At 45.1% G+C, this 24,371-nt stretch overlaps 1 protein-coding gene across 1 annotated transcript; it reads right to left on the minus strand.

Annotated features, from left to right (window-relative positions):
• Positions 1-462: 462 nt before the first annotated feature.
• Positions 463-2,293, minus strand: LOC148801747 (exopolygalacturonase-like). Its single transcript, XM_088899686.1, has 4 exons — positions 2,105-2,293; positions 1,642-1,953; positions 997-1,509; positions 463-861 (listed from the first exon to the last, which is right to left on the minus strand). Exons 1-4 carry the CDS (start codon positions 2,228-2,230, stop codon positions 637-639), a joined length of 1,176 nt encoding a protein of 391 aa, XP_088755812.1. The 5' UTR covers positions 2,231-2,293; the 3' UTR covers positions 463-636.
• Positions 2,294-24,371: the final 22,078 nt, after the last annotated feature.

Raw genomic sequence — 24,371 nt, forward strand, 5'->3', positions numbered from 1 at the left:
ATTGAACATCTCCAATGAAAGCAATCCAAATTTTGGAGAATGCCACTGTGTGCAATCCAAATTCTGATATTTTTTCTAATGAAATATCAACATAATGAAATTAACTTTGGTTTACATAAGGCTAATAGGAAATATTTTTTGAGAGAGATTTAGGGCCTGATCTTGTAGGTCAAGAATTTGATCTTTGACATGGTAAATCTGTTGGCCATGTTGGATGTACATGGGCATTTTTGTCCATTTTATTTAAATTCGAGTCGAGTCGGAGAACATCTATATTTTTTTTGAAACTTTAAAATCATTTATGATTAGATGATAAGACCCAATGGTAAAACAAATGATGAGCTTTGGAATTTTAATAAGCTAGTATAAAAGCACGTGTTATGTAGTATTTGGATTCGAGTTTTTTGACATGCAGAGAAACCTAGGCAAGTTTCTGCTTTATATGGTACTAGAAATGATAGATTTTGGTTGAATGCGTAGTAGAATTTGAATTTAATTCAAAAAATATGTTAGAGAAGAGTTCAATCATAGCAATTGATTGAACATCTAAAAGAAAGAATCTTCTTCTAAAGTGAAAAACAATATCGAAGGCCTCCTTTGACACAACCTAAATTTAATAGGTCGTAAGGGAATTAATTAAGTGCAAACAACAGGTGGGACTTGAGTGCCGGTAAGGGTGGGCTTGGTATTTGCACATGTACAAGTCGCCGCTCCTCCGCTAAAAGCCAAGTTGATATCTCCGATCTCCACGTTCTCACAAGGCAAAGCTGGGCTACAAAAGATTTTTACAGCTTCTTGTGTTGATGAGGTGCCCTTAATCCCTGCAATTTTGATATTGCTAAGCTTAACACGCGATGGTGCCTACACAGGAAAAATAGAAAGAAATGTTAATATATATTACACTAGCTTAATCTTCATGTTCAAGATACTACGTACTAAGATGGTTTCTTATTTATGTATAGGTATAGTCAAAATATAAGTACATAAAGAAATTACCTGGCTACATCCACCGTATGGGCAGTATGCTTGATCAATGATAACTGGATTACCAACATCGTTCATCACTATATTCTCGAAAGAGATATCAGAGGCACTTCCGGGTTTAGAGTCGGGCCATGATTTAATCCTTACACCATTATCTGTTTTCGTCAAAGTGCAGTCGCTTATATGCACTCCAACCACAGGTCCTTCATTGTCATATTTTCCCAAGCTACCAATACTAAGGCCATGCCCTGGTCCACATGTTACCTTGCTGACAGTTATGTCTTTGTTACCGTCACTCACCGATACACAATCATCGCCTGTGCCAATTGTTGTATCCAAAATTTTTACTCCGGTTGATCTTCCAATGTGGATGCCATCGGTGTTAATACTAGTACTCGGTGCCGTGATTGTAACATGTTGAATAGTCAAATTGTTTGCACTCAAGATCATGATGTGAATCATCTTACTATTCAATGAGGTTATGTCATGGACCACACCGTTATTGACGAAGTTGAGTCTTAAATTCTGTTATTTGTTCATAAAATGAAGGTAAATTTTAGTATTGTGCATGCCATCTACAAACCAAAGCCTAGGCCATTTTATTATTTAGAAAGTATAGTCTATAATTCTAGTACTTGATGTTTTGAAGAAACTCACTGCTGGCATTTGAGGGCATTTTGAGTTTTTGGAACACTCATTGCTTTCCCAAGCCTTTTGTCCTTGACCATCCAAGGTTCCACCTCCAAAGACCGTCAGGTCATCGACATGATCAAAAAGAAGCCAACTTTCGGAGTCCATGGCAGCTGGATCAGCAGGAGCTTGAACTATCCCTTCAAGCTGAAAGTTCATTTGTGCTTGCTTGCAAGGACCTGCCAAATTTACTAAATTCATTGTATACGTCCCTTTTGGAATCAAAACTGTAGCTGCCCCTGTTGCTGCACATGCTGCTTTCCAAGCGTCCATCACAGCCTGATCATACAGATGCCAAAAAAATACTTTGTGTTATAGAAAGAAAACTCATAAGCAACCTAATGAATGGAAATTCTTAGAGTAAATCAATACAAATCATTAGATATATTAAGATGGTTTAGACCATTGTTATTTCTGATAAAATCTTAACCTGGGTGATGTCTCCACCGTCTTTTCCACCATATGCAGTGATATCGAAGACTCCATTCTGGGCCTCTACAACATACACCAAAAAGAATAATAGAAGTATCGTTTGAAGATTCAAATTGGAATCCATTTTTTTTTTCTCTTCTTGTCCTCTGCTTCCTTCCTAAGCTGTGATGCTGAATTAAAATTCCATCCCTATTTGGGAGAACTTATACTTCAACATAATAAGGAAATCTCTTGGATTTACCACTCTTTTCTAAGATAGACAACCGTGAGAAGCGGTAAATGTTTTGCACATCCAACCACATGTCATGAGTCAAATGTTTATGCTCTTAGCCGTTAATTTATTTTAATAAGTACCAAGGGGAGACATGATACATACCTTCCATTGCAAAACGCATCCAAAACCCAAAATTAAATTTACATGTAGAGCCCTAGTTTTGACGAATTGAGAGCTTAATGGAGAAAACCACCATGACACATTTGCATTCACTAATTCCCAAACTCGGCATATTGTCGATATAGATTATATAACAATTATGAGGAGTTACTGTTGGAGGTCATACTCTAAGGCCGAAACTACCCCTGAATTGATTACCTTAAGGCATCAAAATACAGAAGATTAGAAGTTAGGTGGCTCCTTAGGGTTAGATTGCTAAAAGGAGGGTGCCCTAGAATGGATGGTGGAGATTAGAAGGGATGGAAGGTGAGGATTTAGCAGTTAGGGGTGGTTAGGATTTGTTAAGAGTGAAAAGAATGGGTTAATTGGTGCCCTAGGGTTTGCTAAGGCATGGGGAGCATGCTAATACAGTAGGAGGGGTGCCAAACTGGGTTTAGCAGTTAGGAGGCGCCCTCATGCTTTTAGTTTTTCACTAAAACACCCCTTCTCTCACTTGGATTTCACACCAACTTCCAAAAAACTCCAATTTAGCCATGAAACCAGCCCAGTTTTGCACGGAAACCCTCAGAGGTCACAACATTAAATTTAACTGGGAAAAGGGCATACTTTGACTATTCTAAGACTGAAAATACCCCTGAATTGATGCCCTTAAGGCATCAAAATGCAGAGTTATCTATAATCGAAAGCCTTAAGACAAGCCTCATCGAAATTAAATGGGACATCCTTCGCCAAAGTATTGCACAGAGCCATAGAGATCTTGGAAAAGTCCTTAATGAACCGATGATAGAAACCAGCGTGTCTTAGAAATGAGCATATTTTCTTGACAGAGGTGGGAGGTGGGAGTTTGGAAAAGCCTTTAATGAACCTTGTTTGGAAACTATGTGGCCTAAGACAATACCCTCTTCGACCATGAAGTGACTCTTCTCCTAACTGAACCCCTGCCAGTTCGGATGTCATTTCCTCTGGCCGGACAGAATCGCCACTGCTCCCTTTGTCGGAGCCGTCTCTGCGGCTAGTGACGACGGTTGCAGGTGGCGGTAGCAGGAAGCCGTTTGAAGTGCGGCTGTCAGGCGTCAGATCTCAAATCAGTCAGGTGTGTCGCCCTTGGATATGGACGTCCTTGGTGTTGGGTACGTTTGGTCAGCCTGGTGTTTCGGTAGCGAAGTGTTGGAGTGGCGAGCGAGGTGTCTTGAGTTCGGTTTGGAGTGTCCCGAGCTGCCATGGGCCAGCTCGGGTCAGCTTTGTGAGGCTTGGGGCCTAGTATAGTTCGTGCTCCTTGCAGGGAGCTCGGGTTCTTAGTAGGGAGCTCGCTCTTAATAGGGAGCTCGGACTCCCAGTAGGGAGCTTGCTCTTAATAGGGAGCTCGGACTCAGTAGGGAGCTCGGGCTCCCAGTGGGGAGCTCGGGTTCTTATTTAGGGAGCTCGCTCTTAACAGGGAGCTCGGGCTCCTAGTAGGGAGCTCGGAGTCTTGGTAGGGAGCTCGGACTCAGTAGAGCGGTCTGGAGTTCGGGCTCGGTAGTGAGCTTGGACTTGCTTCCGATGTTCGCATCGGGCGCTCTACTGTCCTGAGTTGCCTGCCTTTGCCATGTGTCGGGCAATTGCGAGGTCGGGCCAATTTTCCCTTCATCAATTGCCCCCCACTCCCTGCGACAAGGGTCTTGTCTTGGCGCGGGGAGTTCGTAAGGTAGCAGGAGGGTTTTGGTCCGTGCTGAGGGCGCTCGATTTAATTTGACTTTCAAAAAAGGGCGCGCGTTTGGGAGACGTGACGGCAGTCGTTCGAGAGTTGGGCTACAAACGCTTTTATTGCGAGGAGACGTGCGCCGACACCCCATCAGTTTCGAGAAGGTGCGTGCTGACACCCATCCTCTGGCAGGACGTGCGCGACGCTCTGTCAGTTTTGGAAAGACGTGCGCTGATCGGTCTCGAAAGACGTGCGGTTTAGCACGGCTATGAGCCATTGGATTGGCTTCGATCTGGGCCGTCGCTTCCCGGCCGCTGTGGATATAAATAGCGCGCGGAGGGGGGGGCCCCCCATCCTTGCTACTGTTGTACATCTTGAGCTCGCGCCTAAGTTTCAGTTCGCGTCCAGGCTTTTCAGCTCGCGTCCCAGGTTCCTTGCTTGTTCGAGCTTTCGTGGTCTGCTTCAGTTTTCTTCCCGGGTGAGTGCTTTTGGAATCCTGTTCCGTTTCCCGATGTCTAGTTCAGAGGGTTCAGACTGTTCAAGCGGGTCTGATGTAGGTTCTACGAACAGTTTGCGTCCCCCGGTAGTTCAAGTGAGCCCGATGTAGGTCCTGAGGAAGGGGTTGGGCCTGCAGCTCGAGGTGCTTCGGGTAGGTCGGCGTCCACCTCCCGTCGTGCCCGGGTTGTAGATCAGTTCGGCCCTTCGACTATGATGCCTGAGGAACTTCAATCCCTCATAGACTACTACGACTTGCCCGGGGAGCACGGTTACTTCATCCCTACGGGCAGCTTCCCTTGGGAACACGGTCCTAATGAGATCGTGATTTTCCGGGAACAGCTTGCTGCGAGGCTGCGACTGCCCTTTCATCCTCTTCTCGTCGAGGTTCTAAACCACTTCGTTGTGACGGTCGGCCAGCTTCACCCGAACTCTATTAGAAATTTAGTGGGGACGATCTCCTTATTTTGTGACGAGAACTTTCCTTTGGATCTGGAGATTTTCTCCTCTATTTTAATGCTGAAAAAACAAGCGGGTCCCCTTCTTGGGCGTAGGCGGGCATACTACCTGTCTCCTCGCCCGGGCTTCAAGCTCTTACACGGACTCCCTAATAAGGTCCCGGCGTGGAAGCGGAACTATTTCGGGGTGCGAAGTGCGCTGGGGTGGCCGTTTCAGACCGGTTGGGGGATGGCCGCTCCCGATTCCGGCGTCACACTTGATAAGGAGACGGCGAAGGGCCTCCGGCAATGGGCGCGGCTTGGGCTGGATTGTCAACGGTATCTGACGGAGGCCAAGCTTATTGCTGCGGGCCTGAGTTCGGGTAGGTTCTTTCCCTAGTTCGGGTACGATGGACTCTCGAGGGACCCGAGGTGGGCACTTGGCATGAAGAGGAGAAAACGGGTGGCTAAGCGAGCTCGCGCCGAGCCATCCCAGGGTGCGGAGCCCGTGGTGTCGGATTATCCGGCAGAGGAGCCCGAGATGGTTCCTCCTATGCAGGAGCCGGCGGGGGCTCCTTATGCCAAAACCACACACACGGGGGCTCCCGCTTACTCCGAGTCTACCCACACGCGAGCTGGGCCGTCGGGCTCGGAGGCCCTGGGGGACTTCAGGAGCATGCTCCCTCTGCACCAAGTGGCCTGCCGTGCTGTTACTCATGCCATGGTGGTAAGTGCTCCCGTCTTTAGAGTTCGGCTTTCATTCTTCTATTCGTTCCTTTGATCCCGTTTTCCTTTGATAGGTGAACTCTTCCATTCACGCCTTGGCGAACCAGGTGGAGAGATGCTCGAGGCAGGCGCGAGCTGCCAAGGAGGCTGCTCGAACTGCCGAGGAGAATGCTCGTGCTGCTGAGGGTGCTGCTCGCCTCGCACGGTCTAGGCAGGCGAGGTCTCAGAGAGATGCCGAGGCCATGGGAGTGGTGGTGAAGCACATGGCGGAATTAAAGCTGGACCTGGAGTACCAGGTCGAGTATCTTCATGAGGATATTAGGGAGAGGACTCAGATCTTCTCTCAAGGCATCGAAGACGCGAAGAAGAAAGCTGTCAGTGATTATATTGCTTCACTGGATTTCGATGATCTGATGGTGGACTCCTACAGGAAGGGTTTCAAGCTAAGCCGGTGGATGATCCGGAATACGTACCCCAACCTCGATACCAGCGCCATATCCACTTCGCGCATTACTCAAGAGATGGCTAATGCTGCGGATGCCGAACCGGACTCCGAGGGGGAGGCAGGTCCTTCGGGTGTTGTCGAAGTGGCTTCTGATAATGATGAAGTGACCCCTAGCTTGTAATGGCTTTTTTTTTTTTTTTTGATGTACACATCTGAAATGAAATGGCTTTTTGTTCAAGTGCTGGTTGTCTTCGAGCTGCGTTTTTTGCCGAACTGACCATTTCGGTCCTTCAGTTCATTTTCTGACACCTTTATCTGAAATGAAATGGCTGTTTTTTTTGTCGTCTTCGAGCTGCGTTTTTTGCCGAACTGACCATTTCGGTCCTTCAGTTCGTTTTCTACCTAGGCTTCGGGGTGCTTGCCTTGGTGGTTTATAGGTAGTATCTTCTTAAGTTGACGACGTTCCATGCCCGGGGTACTTGTTTTCCTTCTAGGGTTCCGAGCTCGTATGTTCCCCCACCGAGTGCTTTCATTACTCCATAGGGTCCTTCCCAGTTTGGTCCAAGTTTCCCTATGTCGGGTTCGGGCACCATAACCTTACGGAGAACCAGGTCGCCGACGCGGAAGTTCCTCCTCTTTACTCGCGCGTTGTAATACCGAGCTACCTTTTGTTGGTAGGCCGCAGTTCGGATGTGCGCGAGGTCTCTCACTTCATCCAGTAGGTCAAGGTTGGTGCGTAACGCGCCCTCGTTTGTCTATTCGTCGTACGCTTCTAGTCGCAACGTAGGCACTTCGATTTCCGCCGGGATCACCGCCTCGGTGCCGTAGGTGAGGTTAAAGGGGGTCTCTCCTGTGGCGGTTTTTTCCGTGGTTCGGTGAGCCCATAGAACACTTGGTAGCTCGTCTGCCCACAAACCTTTGGCTCGGTCTAATCATGCTTTCAGTCCGCGGAGGATGGCTCTGTTCATTACTTCTGTTTGGCCATTTGCCTGCGGGTGTGCGACCGACGTGAAGTTCTGACTAATTCCCATACTTTGGCACCATTCTTGGAACTTGATATCTTCGAACTGTTTGCCGTTGTCAGAGATCAGTACCCGAGGTAGCCCAAAGCGACATACAATGTTCTTCCAAAAGAAGTTCTGTATGTTTCGGGCTGTAACTATTGCCAGGGGTTCAGCTTCTATCCACTTTGTGAAGTAATCTGCTACCACCACTAGGAATTTTCTCCCACCTGTCGCTGGTGGGAATGGCCCCAGGAGGTCGATGCCCCATTGGGCGAAGGGCCATGGGCTGGTGAGGTATTTGAGGTCGGCAGCGGGCTGATGGTGGATGCTGGCATGCTTCTAGCACTTGTCGTAATTTCTGACAAGCTTGATCGCCTCTGTCTTCATTGTCGGCCAGTAGTATCCTTGTCGAAGTGCCTTTTGGGCGAGGGCTCTGCCCCCTAGGTGTCCGCCGCACAAGCCTTCATGGATGTCGCGGAGTACCAGCTCGGCTTCGACTGGGCGCAAGCATCGTAGATAGGGGAGCGTGTAGGATCGTCGGTACAACCATTCGTCTATCATGACGTATTTGGCTGCCTGGCGCTACACCCTCTTGGCTGCGTTGCGGTGCGCGGGGAGGGTTCCGTCTAACAGGAAGCTCGCGAGTGGGTCGATCCAGCTCGGCTCTGCTTCGGTGACGGAAGCGACCTCTTCTACCCCACCGAGAATGCTGGGCCAAAGTAAGTCCTCTACGTACACGGTTCTCTTGGCGTTGTGGCTCGTGCTAGCCAGTCGGGACAGGGCGTCGGCCTCAGCGTTCTCTGACCTCGGGATTTGCTTGATGAAGTGTGACTGGAAGTTGAGCAGGGCCTCCTTTACTTTTGCCAAATATGCAATCATTGTGAGCTCGCGCGCTTCGTATTCGCCTGTAACTTGGTTAACCACGAGCTGGGAATCACTGCAGATAACCATGTGCTTTGCTTCGACCTTGTGTGCTAGGTTTAGCCCGGCTACCAGTGCCTCGTACTCCGCCTCGTTGTTGGATGCCGCGAACTCAAAGCGTAGTGCGTATTCCAGTTTTGTTCCGCTCGGGCCGCGTAGCACTATTCCAGCCCCGCTGCCTTGTTGGTTCGAGGAGCCATCTATGTGAAGGATCCAGGGCTCCTCATCCCAGTTCGCGCTTGGTCTAACTAGGAGGGATGCCACACTGGCTGCTACTTCACGGGGTTCGGACTCGTTTGGCTTGGGAGCTCCGAGTTCGCCCGAACTGGGGATCTCGGGCTCGACCAGCTCAGGGGCTTCGGGGCTAAACGTGCATTCTGCGATAAAATCTGCCAAGGCTTGGGCCTTAATGGCAGTTCTTGGCTTGTACTGGAGATCGTACTCGCTGAGTTCGATGGCCCACTTCGTCAGCCGGCCGGAAACCTCAGCTTTGAGTAAAACTTGTCTCAGAGGTTTGTCGGTCAGGACGATGATGGTGTGAGCCTGGAAGTATGGGCAGAGTTTCCGTGCTGCTACCACTAGTGCATACGCTAGCTTTTCTATCTGCGGGTACCTTGTCTCTGCTCCCTGCAAGATTTTACTAACATAATATATGGGTCGTTGGACCCGGTCTGCTTCCTTTACTAGTACCGAACTGACCACCTCGTCGCTAGTCGAGAGGTACAGTTCTAAGACTTCGCCTTCCTCAGGCCTAGCTAAGGTTGGCACACTGGCGAGGTAGCCTTTTAGCTCGTCAAATGCGAGCTGACAGTCTTGGGTCCATTCGAACCCTTTGCCTTTGATTGCTTTGAAGAAGGGTAGGCAGCGATCTGCCGACTTGGACATGAAGCGGCTTAGAGCGGCTATGCGGCCGTTTAGCCTCTGGACTTCTTTTATTTTCCGAGGTGGTCTCATATCTAGGATGGCTTTTATTTTGTCCGGGTTGGCCTCGATACCGCGTCAATTGACAACGTAGCCCAGGAATTTGCCCGAGGTGACGCCAAAGACACATTTGTTGGGGTTCAATTTCATGTTATACTGACGCAGGATTTGAAAGACAGAATCTAAGTCTTGTATTAATTCTTGTGAAAACTGTGTTTTGACGACCATGTCGTCTACATAGCACTCTATCTTTTTGCCGATCAGGGGCCGAAACAGCCTATTTACAAGTCTTTGAAAGGTCGCCCCGGCGTTTTTTAACCCGAAGGGCATGACCTTGTAACAGTATAGACCGAACTCGGTTATGAAGCTGGTTTTTTCCTCGTCGGATTGGTCCATCCGGATTTGGTTGTAGCCTGAGTAGGCATCCAGGAAGCTTAGCAATTCATGTCCCGAGGTCACGTCCACTAGGCGGTCAATCCTAGGAAGGGGGAAGCAATCTTTCGGGCAAGCTCGGTTCAGGTCGGTGTAGTCGACGCACATGCGCCACTTGCCGTTTGCCTTTTTCACTAGCACGGGGTTGGCCACCCAGCTCGGGTAATGGACTTCCCTTATGAAGTCTGCCGCGAGGAGCTTCTCGACTTCCTCGTCGACCGCTTTCCAGCGCTCTGGGGCTAAGTTCCGTTTCTTCTGTTTAACGGGTCTGACTAAAGGGTCAGTGTTAAGTTTGTGAGTTATAAGTCCAGGGTCAATACCGGGCATATCGGCCGCGGACCATGCAAAAATATCTAAATTTTGGAGTAAAAAACTTACCAGCTCGGTCCGTAGGGGTTCTTTGACAGAAGCACCAATTTGGACTACGCGAGCTGGGTCCGTAGGCGAGGTCGGGATCGCGACTGTTTCTTCTGTGGGCGAGGCTCGTTCTTCGCCTTGCTCCGCGGGCCGCTCCAGATCGAGGTCGCCGGCCGGCTTGGACTTTCCCTTTAGGGTGGCAACGTAGCACTTGCGGGACTCGAGCTAGTCGCCCCGCACTACCCCCACACCGAAGCTCGTAGGGAACTTCATGGCCAAATAGTAGGTGGAGACCACCGCCCGTAGGATATGCGTGATTGGCCGCCCTATTATGGCATTGTATGGGGAGGGGGTCGCGACCACCAGGAAGTTGTGGTTGAGTTTGACCGCACGAGGCCACGTGCCGACTTCCACAGGCACCGTTATTTTTCCAAGGGGCCTGACTTCCTCCCCGCTGAAGCCCACCAGGGGAGTGCTTGCGGGCTTTAGTTCGCTCCTTGGCAGCTGTAGCCAATCAAACGCCGATTTGAAGAGGATGTCCGCCGAGCTGCCCGAATCTACGAGCACGCGCCTAACCTCAAAGTCGCTGATCCTTAGTTTAATGACAAGCGCGTCATCGTGAGGTAGCGAACTCCTCGCACGTCGTCTTCTATGAAGAGGATTGGCTCTTCGGTCTTTGGCCTTTTCGGAGGGTTCCGCTCTTTGAGGACTGCTTCGCAAACTGAAGTCCGGAGGATTGGCTCTTCAGGCTGCTGTCGATGTGCACCCCACTACTACCGAACCTCCCACAATTACATGGATGGCTCCCCGAATTGGCCTCTCTGCCGGAGGCTGTCGCTGCATCGGTTCGGCAGGCCTGCTGCTAGTCTCGGGGGCGTCCTTTTCGTGCTCGCCTGGCCGATCCGCTTTATTGCTATTATTGTTGTGCTGTACAAAGTTCCTTAAGTATCCGCGACGGATGAGCCCCTTTATTTCATCTCGGAGGTTATTGCACTACTCGGTACTGTGACCATGGTCCCTATGGAAACTACAATACAAATTCTTGTTTCTTTCGTTCGGATTTCCCTTTAGGCGAGGTGGCCATTTCACGTACGGGGCATCCTTAATCGTCATTAAGATCTCGGTACGCCTCGTGTTCAGTGGCATGTAATCTGTCCGAACTGGCAGGGGAGCTCGGAACGACTAGTTCGGTTTTGGGTCCCGGGCCGGGTTTTTTCGGTCGGCAGAGTTAGAGGGCTTGCCATCCCTCTTTCTTTTCTCGTTCCCGCCCTCGGTTCGCTGGTTGATTTCCTCCTCCATCCTCATGAACTTGTCCGCGAGCTTGAGGAACTCGGCCACGGTCGCGGGCTGGTTGGCTACCATGTGCCATTTGAACTCTTTGTGCGTCACCCCTCTTTTTGCTGTGGCGAGCTGCACCGCGGGGTCTAACCGCGGTATCTGTAGGCATGCTTCATTGAATCGTTTGATGTAGCCCCGTATGGGTTCTCCTTCCCTTTGGACTACCCCGAAGATGCTTTCCTCTGCTCTCGGGCATCGTTTGCTGGTGACAAAGTGTGCAGTGAAGACCTGCACGAACTGAGCCCAACACTTTATCAACCTGGGGGCCAGGTTCCTGTACCAAGTGCGGGCTACCCCCTTGAGGGTGGTGGTGAAAGCCACACACAGGCATGATTCGCTGGCTCTGGCGAGGTGCATTTGGGACTGGAAAGCGTCAACGTGGTCGTTGGGGTCGAAGGACCCGTCATACTTGTCTAGAGGCGGGAGCTTGAAATCTCTGGGCAGGGGGACTGCCAGGAGTTCTGACGCGAGGGGGGAAGGAACTGAAAGAATCGGGGCAACTCCTACCTCGTCCGAGCTCGTCTCGCCTTTGCCTCTGAGCTCTGACAGGACGCGTGTGGTGGTTCGTCGAGCTCGACGGCGCCTTCGCTGCTGAGTGGGCCTTGTACTGGCGCTGCTGGCCTCTGTGTTGCCGAGCTCGATGGGCCCGGAGTGCTGGTAGTCCGCTGCTGCCAGTGCGCCGAATCGGTTTTCCACGAGTGGGAACTCCGGTTTGGAGCCCCGAGGTGCCGATCTCGCAGGCGAGGTTCCTGACCTGCCTGCGAGCTGCGAGGCGGGGATGACTTTTCTCTCTCTCCGGCCTGGGGACGAGGCCTGGCTGTTTGGGGGGATCTGGGGCCTGGAGGCCTTTCCTTGGTGGAAGCGTCCATCCTGTGGAGAGGCCGACCGGCTTCGGAGCAGGGTGGCGAGGTGGAAGTAATGGTTGGTTCGGTGGCAGTTGGGGGAACTACTGTTGATAGTGATATTGGGAGAGGTTGTGCAACACTTGGTGCTGGTGAAGCTGGTGTTGCTGGAATTGTTGCATTTGGGCTTGCATTGCCCGCATGCACTGCATTAGGTCGTCCAACCGATTTTGGCTAGCTGCCAGGGGGATGGCGGTTGGTTCAGTGAGGGTAGTTTCGATGGGGAGAGGAAAGGGGATGTTTGTGGCAGGTAGGTTTGCAGGCGCCACAGGCGCCACTGCTTGTGGCGTATTCAGATTGGGAATTCCGTCCACCAAGAGGGGGATGGTGAACTGTCCAACACACACCACAGGAACTTGAGGCTGTTCCCCGGTGGTGTTTGTCTCTGTGCCGCGTCCGGTGTTGCTGGAGGAGGCCATGAGTATTGAGTTTTTCAAAGAAGAAGAAAGGGGTGTGAAAGTTTTGGAGGGAGGCCTTTTGAAGCGTTCCCACAGACGGCGCCAATTGATGATGCACAATCCGGCCGATCTTAGCTGTCAACGATCTTGCCTCTGAACTGAGTGGCAGGGACCTGAAACGGAAGAAGAAGAGAAGCTCCAGGGAGAACCCGGCGTAAGGGCTCCGAAGCTCAAGTTAGAGTCTTTCAAAGGCAAGATAGACCAGATAGCGCAAAAGTTAGCATACCTCGTTCCTAGGGGGTAGGAGCCTTTTATAACCACCTCGCGCACTCACTTCCAGGCTTCCGTCAGATCGGGCATGATTACTTCTGAACCCCTGCTAGTTCAGACGTCATTTCCTCTAGCCGGACAGAACCGCCACTGCTCCCTTTGTCGGAGCCGTCTCTGTGGCTAGTGACGACGGTTGCAGGTGGCGGTAGCAGGAAGCCGTTTGAAGTGCGGCTGTCAGGCGTCAGATCCCAAATCAGTTAGGTGCGTCGCCCTTGGATACGGACGTCCTTGGTGTTGGGTACGTTTGGTCAGCCTGGTGTTTCGGAAGCGAAGTGTTGGAGTGGCGAGCGAGGTGTCTTGAGTTCGGTTTGGAGTGTCCCGAGCTGCCATGGGCCAGCTCGGGTCAGCTTTGTGAGGCTTGGGGCCTAGTATAGTTCATGCTCCTTGCAGGGAGCTCGGGTTCTCAGTAGGGAGCTCGCTCTTAATAGGGAGCTCGGACTCCTAGTAGGGAGCTTGCTCTTAATAGGGAGCTCGGACTTAGTAGGGAGCTCGGGCTCCCAGTGGGGAGCTCAGGTTCTTATTTAGGGAGCTCGCTCTTAACAGGGAGCTCGGGCTCCTAGTAGGGAGCTCGGACTCTTGGTAGGGAGCTCGGACTCAGTAGAGCGGTCTGGAGTTCGGGCTCGGTAGTGAGCTTGGACTTGCTTCCGATGTTCGCTTCGGGTGCTCTACTATCCTGAGTTGCCTGCCTTTGCCACGTGTCGGGCGATTGCGAGGTCGGGCCAATTTTCCCTTCATCAGTTTTAATTCTAGTTGCGGAGGAGATTCAAGAGAAGGCATGGGTGGTTCACTCTTTAGCTTTGGGAGAGGTTCAACAATAGGCCAAGAATGTAATGGGTGTGGAGACATTGTTAAAACATTAGCTTCCTCCATCGGGTCATTCGCTATAACTGGTTCGGTTTATCCGGGGTTTCTATTTACACTTATTGTACAACAATGTTGTTCTAGGTAAGTAGAAGGACTTCCAGACTCATACAGGTCTTCACACTTTCCCTCCCTCTGAAAATGCTGAGATTTCTTCAGCATTTTCTAAGTATGGGACATTAGAGGTGGTAAGATCTTGGTATTGGGGAAGACCTATGGATTCGTTTTTGGGGTATACAACCGGCTGACTAAGAATTGAATCATTCTCCCGCTGCAGGTTAGCTTCCATGGGCTGAATTACTTGGTTCTCTAATCTTAGGATTGACTGTTGTTGAGCTAAGATCAGCTATTGGTGCTATAGAAACCTATCATCAAGTGAATTAGTTTGATAAAGCTGAGGGGAGGTTTGACAAGGCTGAGCCGGTTGAGTCCCACAGTAATCACTACTCACAGTGAGTCTGAGCTTGGGACCATTGAGAGTGCACATCTGGCAAGGTAGGTTCTTGGGCTTGGGACCAATAAGCGAAATTGGGCTGATTTTGATGCCCAGGGTTATATGGACTAAAGGATGGATTAGCATTGTGTTGGAAAAATCCGTTAGCTGCATGTACTTCCTCTGGAATGACCGGTTGACATGGGCTTGCCGCAGGGCACTAACTAACATGATGGGCCGAACTTGCAAAGATGGAACATGTTGGGCAGGATGACAAAGTTGGGAGTGGGCTAACTTGTTGACGACATGCAAGGACTTGGTCAAGTCTTTGGGCCATCCCATTAATCTTGTCCAGTTGTCGAGGCACATGGTTCCAATCTATTTGTGGTTTAGGTTGGAAGTAGTTAAACCCGCATCCAACCACTTGACTACTTCTTGCTTGACCACTTTTCTCATATTTGGGTTCAACCGCTTTTGCATTTCCCTACTTGGTTTGGCACCCTCCTCCGTATAAATATGGTGCATACAAATGGACAGACTAATCCCTTTCAGGTCAGCCACCGACCAACCAATGGCACCCTATACTCTTTTAAGACATCAATCAGTTTCTCTTCTTGTATAGGGTTAAATCGGCTACTATAATTACTAGTAGTGTTTGGTCGGGTCTTAGAAACACATACTTAAGGGAGTCTGGCAAGGGTTTTAATTCTAGTTGCGGAGTAGATTCAAGAGAAGGCATGGGTGGTTCACTTTTTAGCTCTGAGAGAGGTTCAACAGTAGGCTAAGATTGTAATGGGTGTGGAGACTTTGTTAAAACAATAGCTTCCTTCATCATGTCATCCGCTATGACCGGTTCAGTTTCTCCGGGGTTTCTATTTACACTTATTGTACAACAATGTTGTTCTGGGTAGGCAGAAGGACTTCCAGACTCATACAGGTCTTCACACTTTCCCTCCCTTTAAAAATGCCTAGATTTCTTCAGCATTTTCTAAGTATGGGACATTAAAGGTGGTAAGATCTTGGTATTTGGGAAGACCTATGGATTCATTTTTGGGGTCTACAACCGGCTGACTAAGAATTGAATCATTCTCCCGCTGCAGGTTAGCTTCCATGGGCTGAATTAATTGGTTCTCTAATCTTAGGATTGACTGTTGTTGAGCTAAGATCAGCTATTGAAGCTGTAGAAACCTATCATCAAGTGAATTAGTTTGATAAAGCTGAGGGGAGGTTTGACATGGCTGTGCCGGTTGAGTCCCACAGTAATCACTGTACTCACAGTGAGTCTGAGCTTGGGACCATTGAGAGTGCACATCTGGCAAGGTAGGTTCTTGGGCTTGGGACTAATAAGCGAAATTGGGCTGATTTTCCCGCCCAAGGTTATATGGACTAAAGGATTGTTTAGCATTGGGTTGGAAAAATCCGTTAGCTGCATGTACTTGCTCTACAATGACCGGTTGACATGGGCCTGCCGCAGGGCACTAACTAACATGATGGGCCGGAGTTGCAAAGATGGAACATGTTGGGCAGGATGACAAAGTTGGGAGTGGGCTAACTTGTTGACGACATGTAAGGACTTGGTCAAGTCTTTGGGCCATCCCATTAATCTTGTCCAGTTGTCGAGGCACATGGTTCCAATCTATTTGTGGCTTAGGTTGGAAGTAGTTTCTCATTCCACAAACTCCGGCCATTAAATTCATTTTATTTTGTTTTTAAATTTGAATTTTTAAAATTTTTTTTTGAAATTTGAAATTTAAATTCAAATTTAGATTTTGAAATTTAAATTCAAATTTGAATTTTTTAAACTTTAAAAAAGACGCAAGCAATTCAAAGACACAACCTACGGGCTAACCTAAGGTTTTCTAAACTAGTGGTTCAACCAATGTGAATCCTCTTAGGTTCACTTGGAATTGCACCACTTCCTTTGGTTAGCTAGGAAGTGGTGTTACTCCCAACACCTACGTTGGGAGTTACTGTTACTTCATATCAAGTATATCCCTCTCTTCCCTTTTGGTTTCAGATTTGGTCTGGTTTTGTTTCAAGAACGAACCTTGAAAATGCAGTTTGCTAAATTAGGGAATACGATTCCCAAATGGGAGAGAAAGAAATTTTTGAAATTTCTCCCAACCTTCTTGCAGGGTTCGGCCATCCATATGATGGATCTCCCATCTTTGCACCAAGGTACAGTGTGGGAAGGTGTTAGGCACCCCACACACGCCCGGTTGAACCGGCCTCTACTTCACCAATATTCCAAAGAAGAGTTGATAGATTTGGGCAAATTTATCAAGGTACGATCTTGCTGTATTTACTTTTTTCCAAGGGATACAGGATTTACATCCCCTCCTAAGTTTCTTCACTCTCATTTAATTAATAAATTGGGCAAATTTCAAAATCTACCCAAATTGTTAACCTAATTGTCAAGCTGTACTCTTACTATTTATAAATTGACATGGAGAACCCTTTGGCCTGACACACTAGGGAAACAACTTTGGATTTGTGCAAAGCCCCAAGTAAATACCTTTTCTGAAGTGTAATGACACTTTATCAAGGTACGATCTTGCTGTATTTACTTTTTTCCAAGGGATACAGGATTTACATCCCCTCCTAAGTTTCTTCACTCTCATTTAATTAATAAATTGGGAAAATTTCAAAATCTACCCAAATTGTTAACCTAATTGTCAAGCTGTACTCTTAATGTTTATAAATTGTCGTGGAGAACCCTTTGGCCTGACACACTAGGGAAACAACTTTGGATTTGTGCAAAGCCCCAAGTAAGTACCTAGAGTGGTGGTTAACTGACTTTGGTCCCAAACATGTTAATTGACATTTCAACAAATCTTAATATGAATGTCACCTTACACTTTCTAGGATGTCAGAGATTGTAATTTCTTCTTGTGGGTGCTTTTAAGGGATAATGTGTATCACACAGTGGGAAGTGTTACCATGAAAGAGGACAGGTCATAGCGCTCGAGAAGCACGCTCCGATACCCCACCTTTTGCTATTCCGTCCTGTAGAATTAAAGAGAAACAAGAACTAAACTGAGATAACGGATCAAGTAATAAAACGAAAATGAAAAAATAATGAAACAGATCCAAATAAAGCAAATAAAAAATTTTCTCCGTTGCTTCCCCGGCAACGGCGTCAAAAACTTGGTGTGTCCGGAAGCGCATCGTTAAATACTCCAGAACACTAGTTTAAACATTTATAATTTTTTTCGTTTCTCATAGCAACTATAAACGTAGTAAATGGTGAGAATGGGTCATTTCCATAGGGAAGTGAGGGAAAAATTATTACAAACCTTAATACGGGTAAAAGAATGCAAAGGGAAATTGCATAATCACAAAACTTTCATTAATTAAATTGGAATTAAATAAAAATGGAGTTCGAACATTGCTGAAAATAAAATAAATAACAGCAATAAATAAACAACAGAAATTAAAAAGAAGAAATCCGAAATTCGATCAGAGGTAGCAGTCTCCAGATCTCGCCGTTGACCCTTGAACTTCTCTGTGCTAAGCCTTCTGTCTTACCTGGCCAAATTTCAGATCTGCAGAAAAGAAATAAAATATAAATTAAAGCTAATAAAAGTAAAATTTGTAGGAAGAAAAAATGAACTAGAAATTAAAGAATAGAAAGTAATTCTAAAACTGAAGAAAAAATGGTTGGAATTCAAATCCAGAGGTGCCAATAGTGGTGTTTGCAAACTGCAAATAGGAACCCCTCCTCTTGCCTAGGCGTCCTCCTCTTCCTCTACCCTTGAACTTCTCAAGATCAGCCTTCATTCTTACTAGGGTGAATTGACCAACCCTTTCTATAGGGCCCATGGGGTCCCTTTTATAGAGAACGGTGGACACAATTGGGAATAGAGAGAAAGAGGGGTGGCAGTTGGATTTTAGCAAAAATATGCAACTAACTACAATGCATGAACAATTATTTCTAAAATGCAATTCAGCAATATAACATAAAAGAATAAAATAAACTAAGCAAGAGAAGCAATTAAAATAATAAAAAGAAGGAAAACCTAACACATTCACAACTAGCTATGATAATCTAGAAATTACATAAACCTATATGATGCATGCTCTAGAATGTGAAACCCTAAATGTTGGAATGTAAATGCAAAAATTTAAATAAACAATTTGTGGAATTGATCAAGAAAGGTTCTTGATATTGTTTCTTGGTTGAATAAACAATTTGAAGTCGTGCTCACTAGCCCCTGTTCGATTCTTGCTGAAGAGTCATGTTTCTTGCTGAAGAGCCATCATATTGATCCTACTTCATCTCACACTATGCCATCTTCAGTTGAAGTAGGTTTTGGCCTTCTCCTTGGGCATGAACACCTTCATTTGGGAGTTACTGCTACTTTGTATCAAATTTCTGTCTTATTAGGCTTGTATTTTTCTTTTATTTAAAAAAAATCATTTATTTTATTTATTGCCAAATAGTTTTCTTTTATTTATTTTATTTTTGGTTTAATTTTTAGAATAGCAATTTTCTTGTTAGAATTTATTTTGGTAGTTGTTAATCTTGTTAGCATAATTTTTTCTTTTATTTTCTACATGTTATAATTATTTGTTGCCCTATTTAATTTCCTTTTTATTAGTTATTTAATTGAATAATTGATCGTTAAATAGGAAATTGCTTAAGTTTCCGAATTTGAGTTTAAATTTCGGATTTGAATTTGAATTTAAGTTTTAATTCAAATCTGAATTTGAATTTGAATTTGAATTTCAAATTTCGAAATTTAAATTTAAAATTTCGAATTTCAAAAGGAAACTAAAAAAATTTATAAATAAAAATAATAAAAAAATTAAATTTTTGCATTTGCATTCCAACATTTGGGGTTTCATATTCTAGAGCATGCATCATATAGGTTTATGTAATTTCTAGATTATCATAGCTAGCTGTGAATGTGTTAGGTTTTCCTTCTTTTTATTATTTTAATTGTTTATCTTGCTTAGTTTATTTTATTCTTTTATGTTATATTACTGAATTGCATTTTAGAGATAATTGTTCATGCATTGTAGTTAGTTGCATTTTCTTTGTTTATTTTGTCTTCCCGTTAATCTACATAAGGGCAATTCCATTTAAATAAGATAAGGTGGGGATTTCATCACCCTTCCATGGCCCAAAAGTCACCACCTTTCACATGCGGTTTACCCTAAACCCTAATTTAAAATTTGGATAGCGAGATCTTTTAGGGAAGCCTCACACTTGGTTTAAAGGTGTGCTGAATTTTAGGAAAGCTTGTAATTACTTTCCATAACCGGTGCTTGGTGTCTAAGGAAAGAGGTTAAACGGCTATGACAAAGCGGCTTTTGTGGATACTTAATTAGATCCTTGCGAGAGCAAGGGGAGCTTCCCACATCCCCACCTCTTACCTGGCTAACCAAAGGAAGCGGTGTAATTCCAAGTGAACCTAAGAGGATTCACATTGGTTGAACCACTAATTTAGGAAACCCTAGGTCAGCCCCTAGGTCAGGTGGTTGATTTGCTTGCATTCTTTTAAAAATTTAAAAATTCAAATTTGAATTTAAATTTCAAGAATTTAAATTTCAAAATTTGAATTTGAATTTAAATTTCAAATTTCAAAATCAATCTCAGTTTATCAAGTTCAAGTGTAGAAATCAGCTATTATAAATGATAAGAAGAATACATGTCTGATTTTAAAAATCAATCTTAGCTTATCAAGACAGTCTGCAAATGGAAGGGTAAATAAGATTTTTAAGCCAAATTTCTATAATATTCAAAGTAAGACAGTTTTATCCCTTAAGCCCAATGCCGATCTATACAACGTTTGAGAATTCTGGAATCAGGGTGCTTGACTAATTTTGTTAGGAAGGATCTCTATGGTCAATGTAATTTTAAGGTTGCATTGCTAAGGGACTAGCAATGGTTATAAGTTGGAGGGTGTGATAACTCCGCATTTTGATGCTTTAAGGGCATTAATTCAAGGGTATTTTCAGCCTTAGAGTAGTCAAATTGTGTCATTTTCCTAGTTAATTTCAATGTTGTGACCTCTGAGGGTCTGTGCAAATTCTATCCAAAACTGGGAAATTTTCATGGCTGAAATGCAGATTTTGGGAAGATGGTGTGAAGTCCAGCTGAGAGAGGGGGTGTTTTTGTGAAAAATTGAAAGCAGGAGGGCGCCTCATAACTGCTAAACCAAATTTGGCACCCCTCCAACTGTATTAGCATGCTCCCCACGCCTTACCAAACCCTAGGGCGCCTTTTAACCCGTTCTTTTCACTCTTAACAAACCCTAACCACCCCTAACTGCTAAATCCTCACCTTCCATTCCTTCTAATCTCCATCGTCCATTATAGGGCACTCTCTATTTAGCATTCTAACACAAGGGCCACCTAACTTCTAATCTCCACCATTCAACCTTTAGCCATTAAATCTTAGCCCTGCATAAATATTGGGCTACCTCTCCTTCCCTTCTCAACCTTATGATCACCTTAGAACAATCCTAACCCTCATTTCTAAACCCTAGGGCACCCATATTTCTACAAAAACCCAGCTACCACCCCCCTCTTTCTCTCTAATTTCAGTTATATCCACCATTCTCTATAAAAAGGACCCCAGGGGCCCTAGAGAAGGGGTTGGTCAATTCACCCAGTTAACAAGGCTAAGGGTTCTTGAGGAGTTCAAGGGTTGTTGAAGGGGAGGATGCCTAGATCTTGTCAGGAGGGGTTCCTGCAAGCTGTTCAACCATTCTACAACTACCGCCACTGGATCTGATCAACCATTCTTTTCTTCTCTTTATTTTCTTTTCTGTTATTTTTATTTCTTCAATCTTTTAGATTTAATTCTTGTTTGTTTCTCTCTTTTGCTAATTTGAATTCATTTGGTTCAAGGCTAAGGTGTCTCGAGGGGTTTGATGGTTGTAGAAAGGACAGATGCCTGGTTCTTGTCAGGAGGGGTTTCTACAATCTGTCTGGCCAATCCGCAACTACCGCTATCGGATTCGGATTCTGGATCGTTTATTTATTTATTTCTTTTATTTCCTTTGTTGATTCTCATATTTTATTAAATTTTGATTTTTCTTGATTGTCTTGTTTAAATTCGAAACAAATAATTTCAGTATTAATAGATTTTACTTTCGTATTTTCTGCCATTCCCGATTGCTTTCTCTTGTTCGGATCTAAGTATATATTAATTTTTCATTTGCTTCCCTATGCATAAGACCCGTTCTCAGACATTTACTTGTTTGAGAAACGATAAAAGTTATAAATGTTTAAACTGGTGTTCCGGAGTGTTTAACGGCGCGCTTTTGCCAACACCACCCGTGTTCATGCACTAGTAGTTTTGATCTATACAAGGGATCAGTCAAGGAGTTATTTGATGTAGCCCTCCAAAAGGCTACTTATGGAAGAGTCTAGAGCCACTTTGTTTAGGCTCTTCCCAAACAAAAATACTCACAACCTGTAGATCAACATCCAATTAGAACGCCAATAGTCATGGAAAGGACAGGTCAACCTCCACTCAATAGGAGAACAGAAGAAGATGAAGCAGGTCTGCCATGCTCCTTGAACATAAGACAATTTGGTGCACCATATAAGGTGTCACTAGGCATAATAGAAGCAACTGCTATGGTCCTTCACCCAATACCATTAGTAGAACCCAGGAGGTAAACTCACGCATCAACATATCATATGAACTATAATGGCTAATAATTTATCTTCTACACATTAACTCTATGGTAAATGACAAGAGCAGAGAACTATGCTTGACCAACCAGAACCCTGCTCAGTTAAAGGAAGAGTTTTTTGTACAAAAAGAGGAAATGAATGTACACATGGTGTGGGCTGATAACTCTGCATTTTGATGCCTTAAGGTCATAAATTTAGGGGTATTTTCGGCCTTAGAATAGTCAAAGTATGCCCTTTTCCAAGTTAAATTCGATGTTGTGACATCTGAGGGTCTCTATGCAAATTCTATGCAAAACTGGGAAGGTTTCATGACTGAATTGTAGTTTTTGGGAAGCTGGTGTGAAGTCCAGTTGAGAGAGGGGGTGTTTTTGTGAAAAACTGAAAGCAGGAGGGCAACTCCTAGCTGCTAAACCCAATTTGACGCCCCTCCTTCTGCATTAGCATGCTCCCCATGCCTTAGCAAACCATAGGGTGTCTTTTAACCCAATCTTTTCACTCTTTACAAACCCTATCCACCCCTAACTACTAAATCCTTACCTTCCATCCCTTCTAATCTCCACCATCCATTCTAGGGCACTCTCTTTTTAGCATTTTAACCCTACGAGCCACCTAACTTCTAATCTTCACCATTCAGCCTTTAGCCTTTAAATCTCAACCTTACATAGTATTGGGTGCCTTCTCCTTTTCTTCTCAGCCTTAGGATCACCCTAGAACCATCCTACCCATCATTCTAAACCCTAGGGCACCCATATTTTTGCTAAAATCCAGCTGTCACCCCCTCTTTCTCTCTATTCCCAATTGTGTCCACCGTTCTCTATAAAAGGGACCCCATGGGCCCTATAGAAAGGGTTGGTCAATTCACCCCGGTAAGAAAGAAGGTTGATCTTGAGAAGTTCAAGGGTAGAGGAAGAGGAGGATGCCCAGGCAAGAGGAGGGGTTCCTATTTGCAGTTCGCCAACACCACTACTGCCACCTCTGGATTTGAATCCCAACCATTTTTTCTTCAGTTTTAGAATTACTTTCTATTCTTTAATTTCCAGTTCATTTTTTCTTCCTACAAATTTTACTTTTATTAGCTTTAATTTATATTTTATTTCTTTTTTGCAGATCTAAAATTTGGCCAGGTAAGACAGAAGGCTTAGCTCGGAGAAGTTCGAGGGTCAACAGCGAGATCCGGAGACTGCTACCTCTGATCGAATTTCGAATTTCTTCTTTTAAATTTCTGTTGTTTATTTATTGCTGTTATTTATTTTATTTTCAGCAATGTTTGAACTCCATTTTTATTTAATTCCAATTTAATTAATGAAAGTTTTGTGATTATGCAATTTCCCTTTGTATTCTTTTACCCATATTAAGGTTTGTAATAATTTTTCCCTCACTTCCCTATGGAAATGACCCATTCTCACCATTTACTACGTTTATAGTTGCTATGAGAAATGAAAAAATTATAAATGTTTAAACTAGTGTTTTGGAGTATTTAATGATACGCTTCCGGATACACCAAGTTTTTGGCACCGTTGCCGGGGAAGCAACGGAGAAAATTTTTTATTTGCTTTATTTGGATCTGTTTCATTATTTTTTCATTTTTGTTTTATTACTTGATCCGTTATATCAGTTTAATTCTTGTTTCTCTTTAATTCTACAGGACGGAATAGCAAAAGGTGGGGTACCGGAGCGTGCTTCTCGAGCGCTATGACCTGTCCCCTTTCAAGGTAACACGTCCCACTATGTGATACACATTATCCCTTAAAAGCACCCACAAGAAGAAATTACAATCTCTGACATCCTAGAAAGTGTAAGCTGACATTCAGATTAAGATTTGTTGAAATGTCAATTAACATGTTTGGGACCAAAGTCAATTAACCACCACTCAAGGTACTTACTTGGGGCTTTGCACAAATCCAAAGTTGTTTCCCTAGTGTGTCAGGCCAAAGGGTTCTCCACGACAATTTATAAACAATAAGAGTACAGCTTGACAATTAGATTAACAATTTGGGTAGATTTTGAAATTTTCCCAATTTATTAATTAAATGAGTGTGAAGAAACTTAGGAGGGGATGTAAATCCTGTATCCCTTCGAAAAAAGTAAATACAACAACATCGTACCTTGATAAAGTGTCATTACACTTCAGAAAAGATATTTACTTGGGGCTTTGCACAAATCCAAAGTTGTTTCCCTAGTGTGTCAGGCCAAAGGGTTCTCCACGACAATTTATAAACAGAAAGAGTACAGCTTGACAATTAGGTTAACAATTTGGGTAGATTTTGAAATTTGCTCAATTTATTAATTAAATGAGAGTGAAGAAACTTAGGAGGGGATGTAAATCCTGTATCCCTTGGAAAAAAGTAAATACAACAAGATCGTACCTGGATAAAGTGTCATTACACTTCAGAAAAGGTATTTACTTGGGGCTTTGCACAAATCCAAAGTTGTTTCCCTAGTTTGTCAAGCCAAAGGGTTCTCCACGACAATTTATAAACAGTAAGAGTACAGCTTGACAATTAAGTTAACAATTTGGGTAGATTTTGAAATTTGCC

This window comes from Nelumbo nucifera, chromosome 3 (genome assembly GCF_055504915.1).
Source record: "Nelumbo nucifera cultivar China Antique chromosome 3, China Antique-T2T, whole genome shotgun sequence".
NCBI classification, from domain to species: Eukaryota; Viridiplantae; Streptophyta; class Magnoliopsida; order Proteales; family Nelumbonaceae; genus Nelumbo; species Nelumbo nucifera.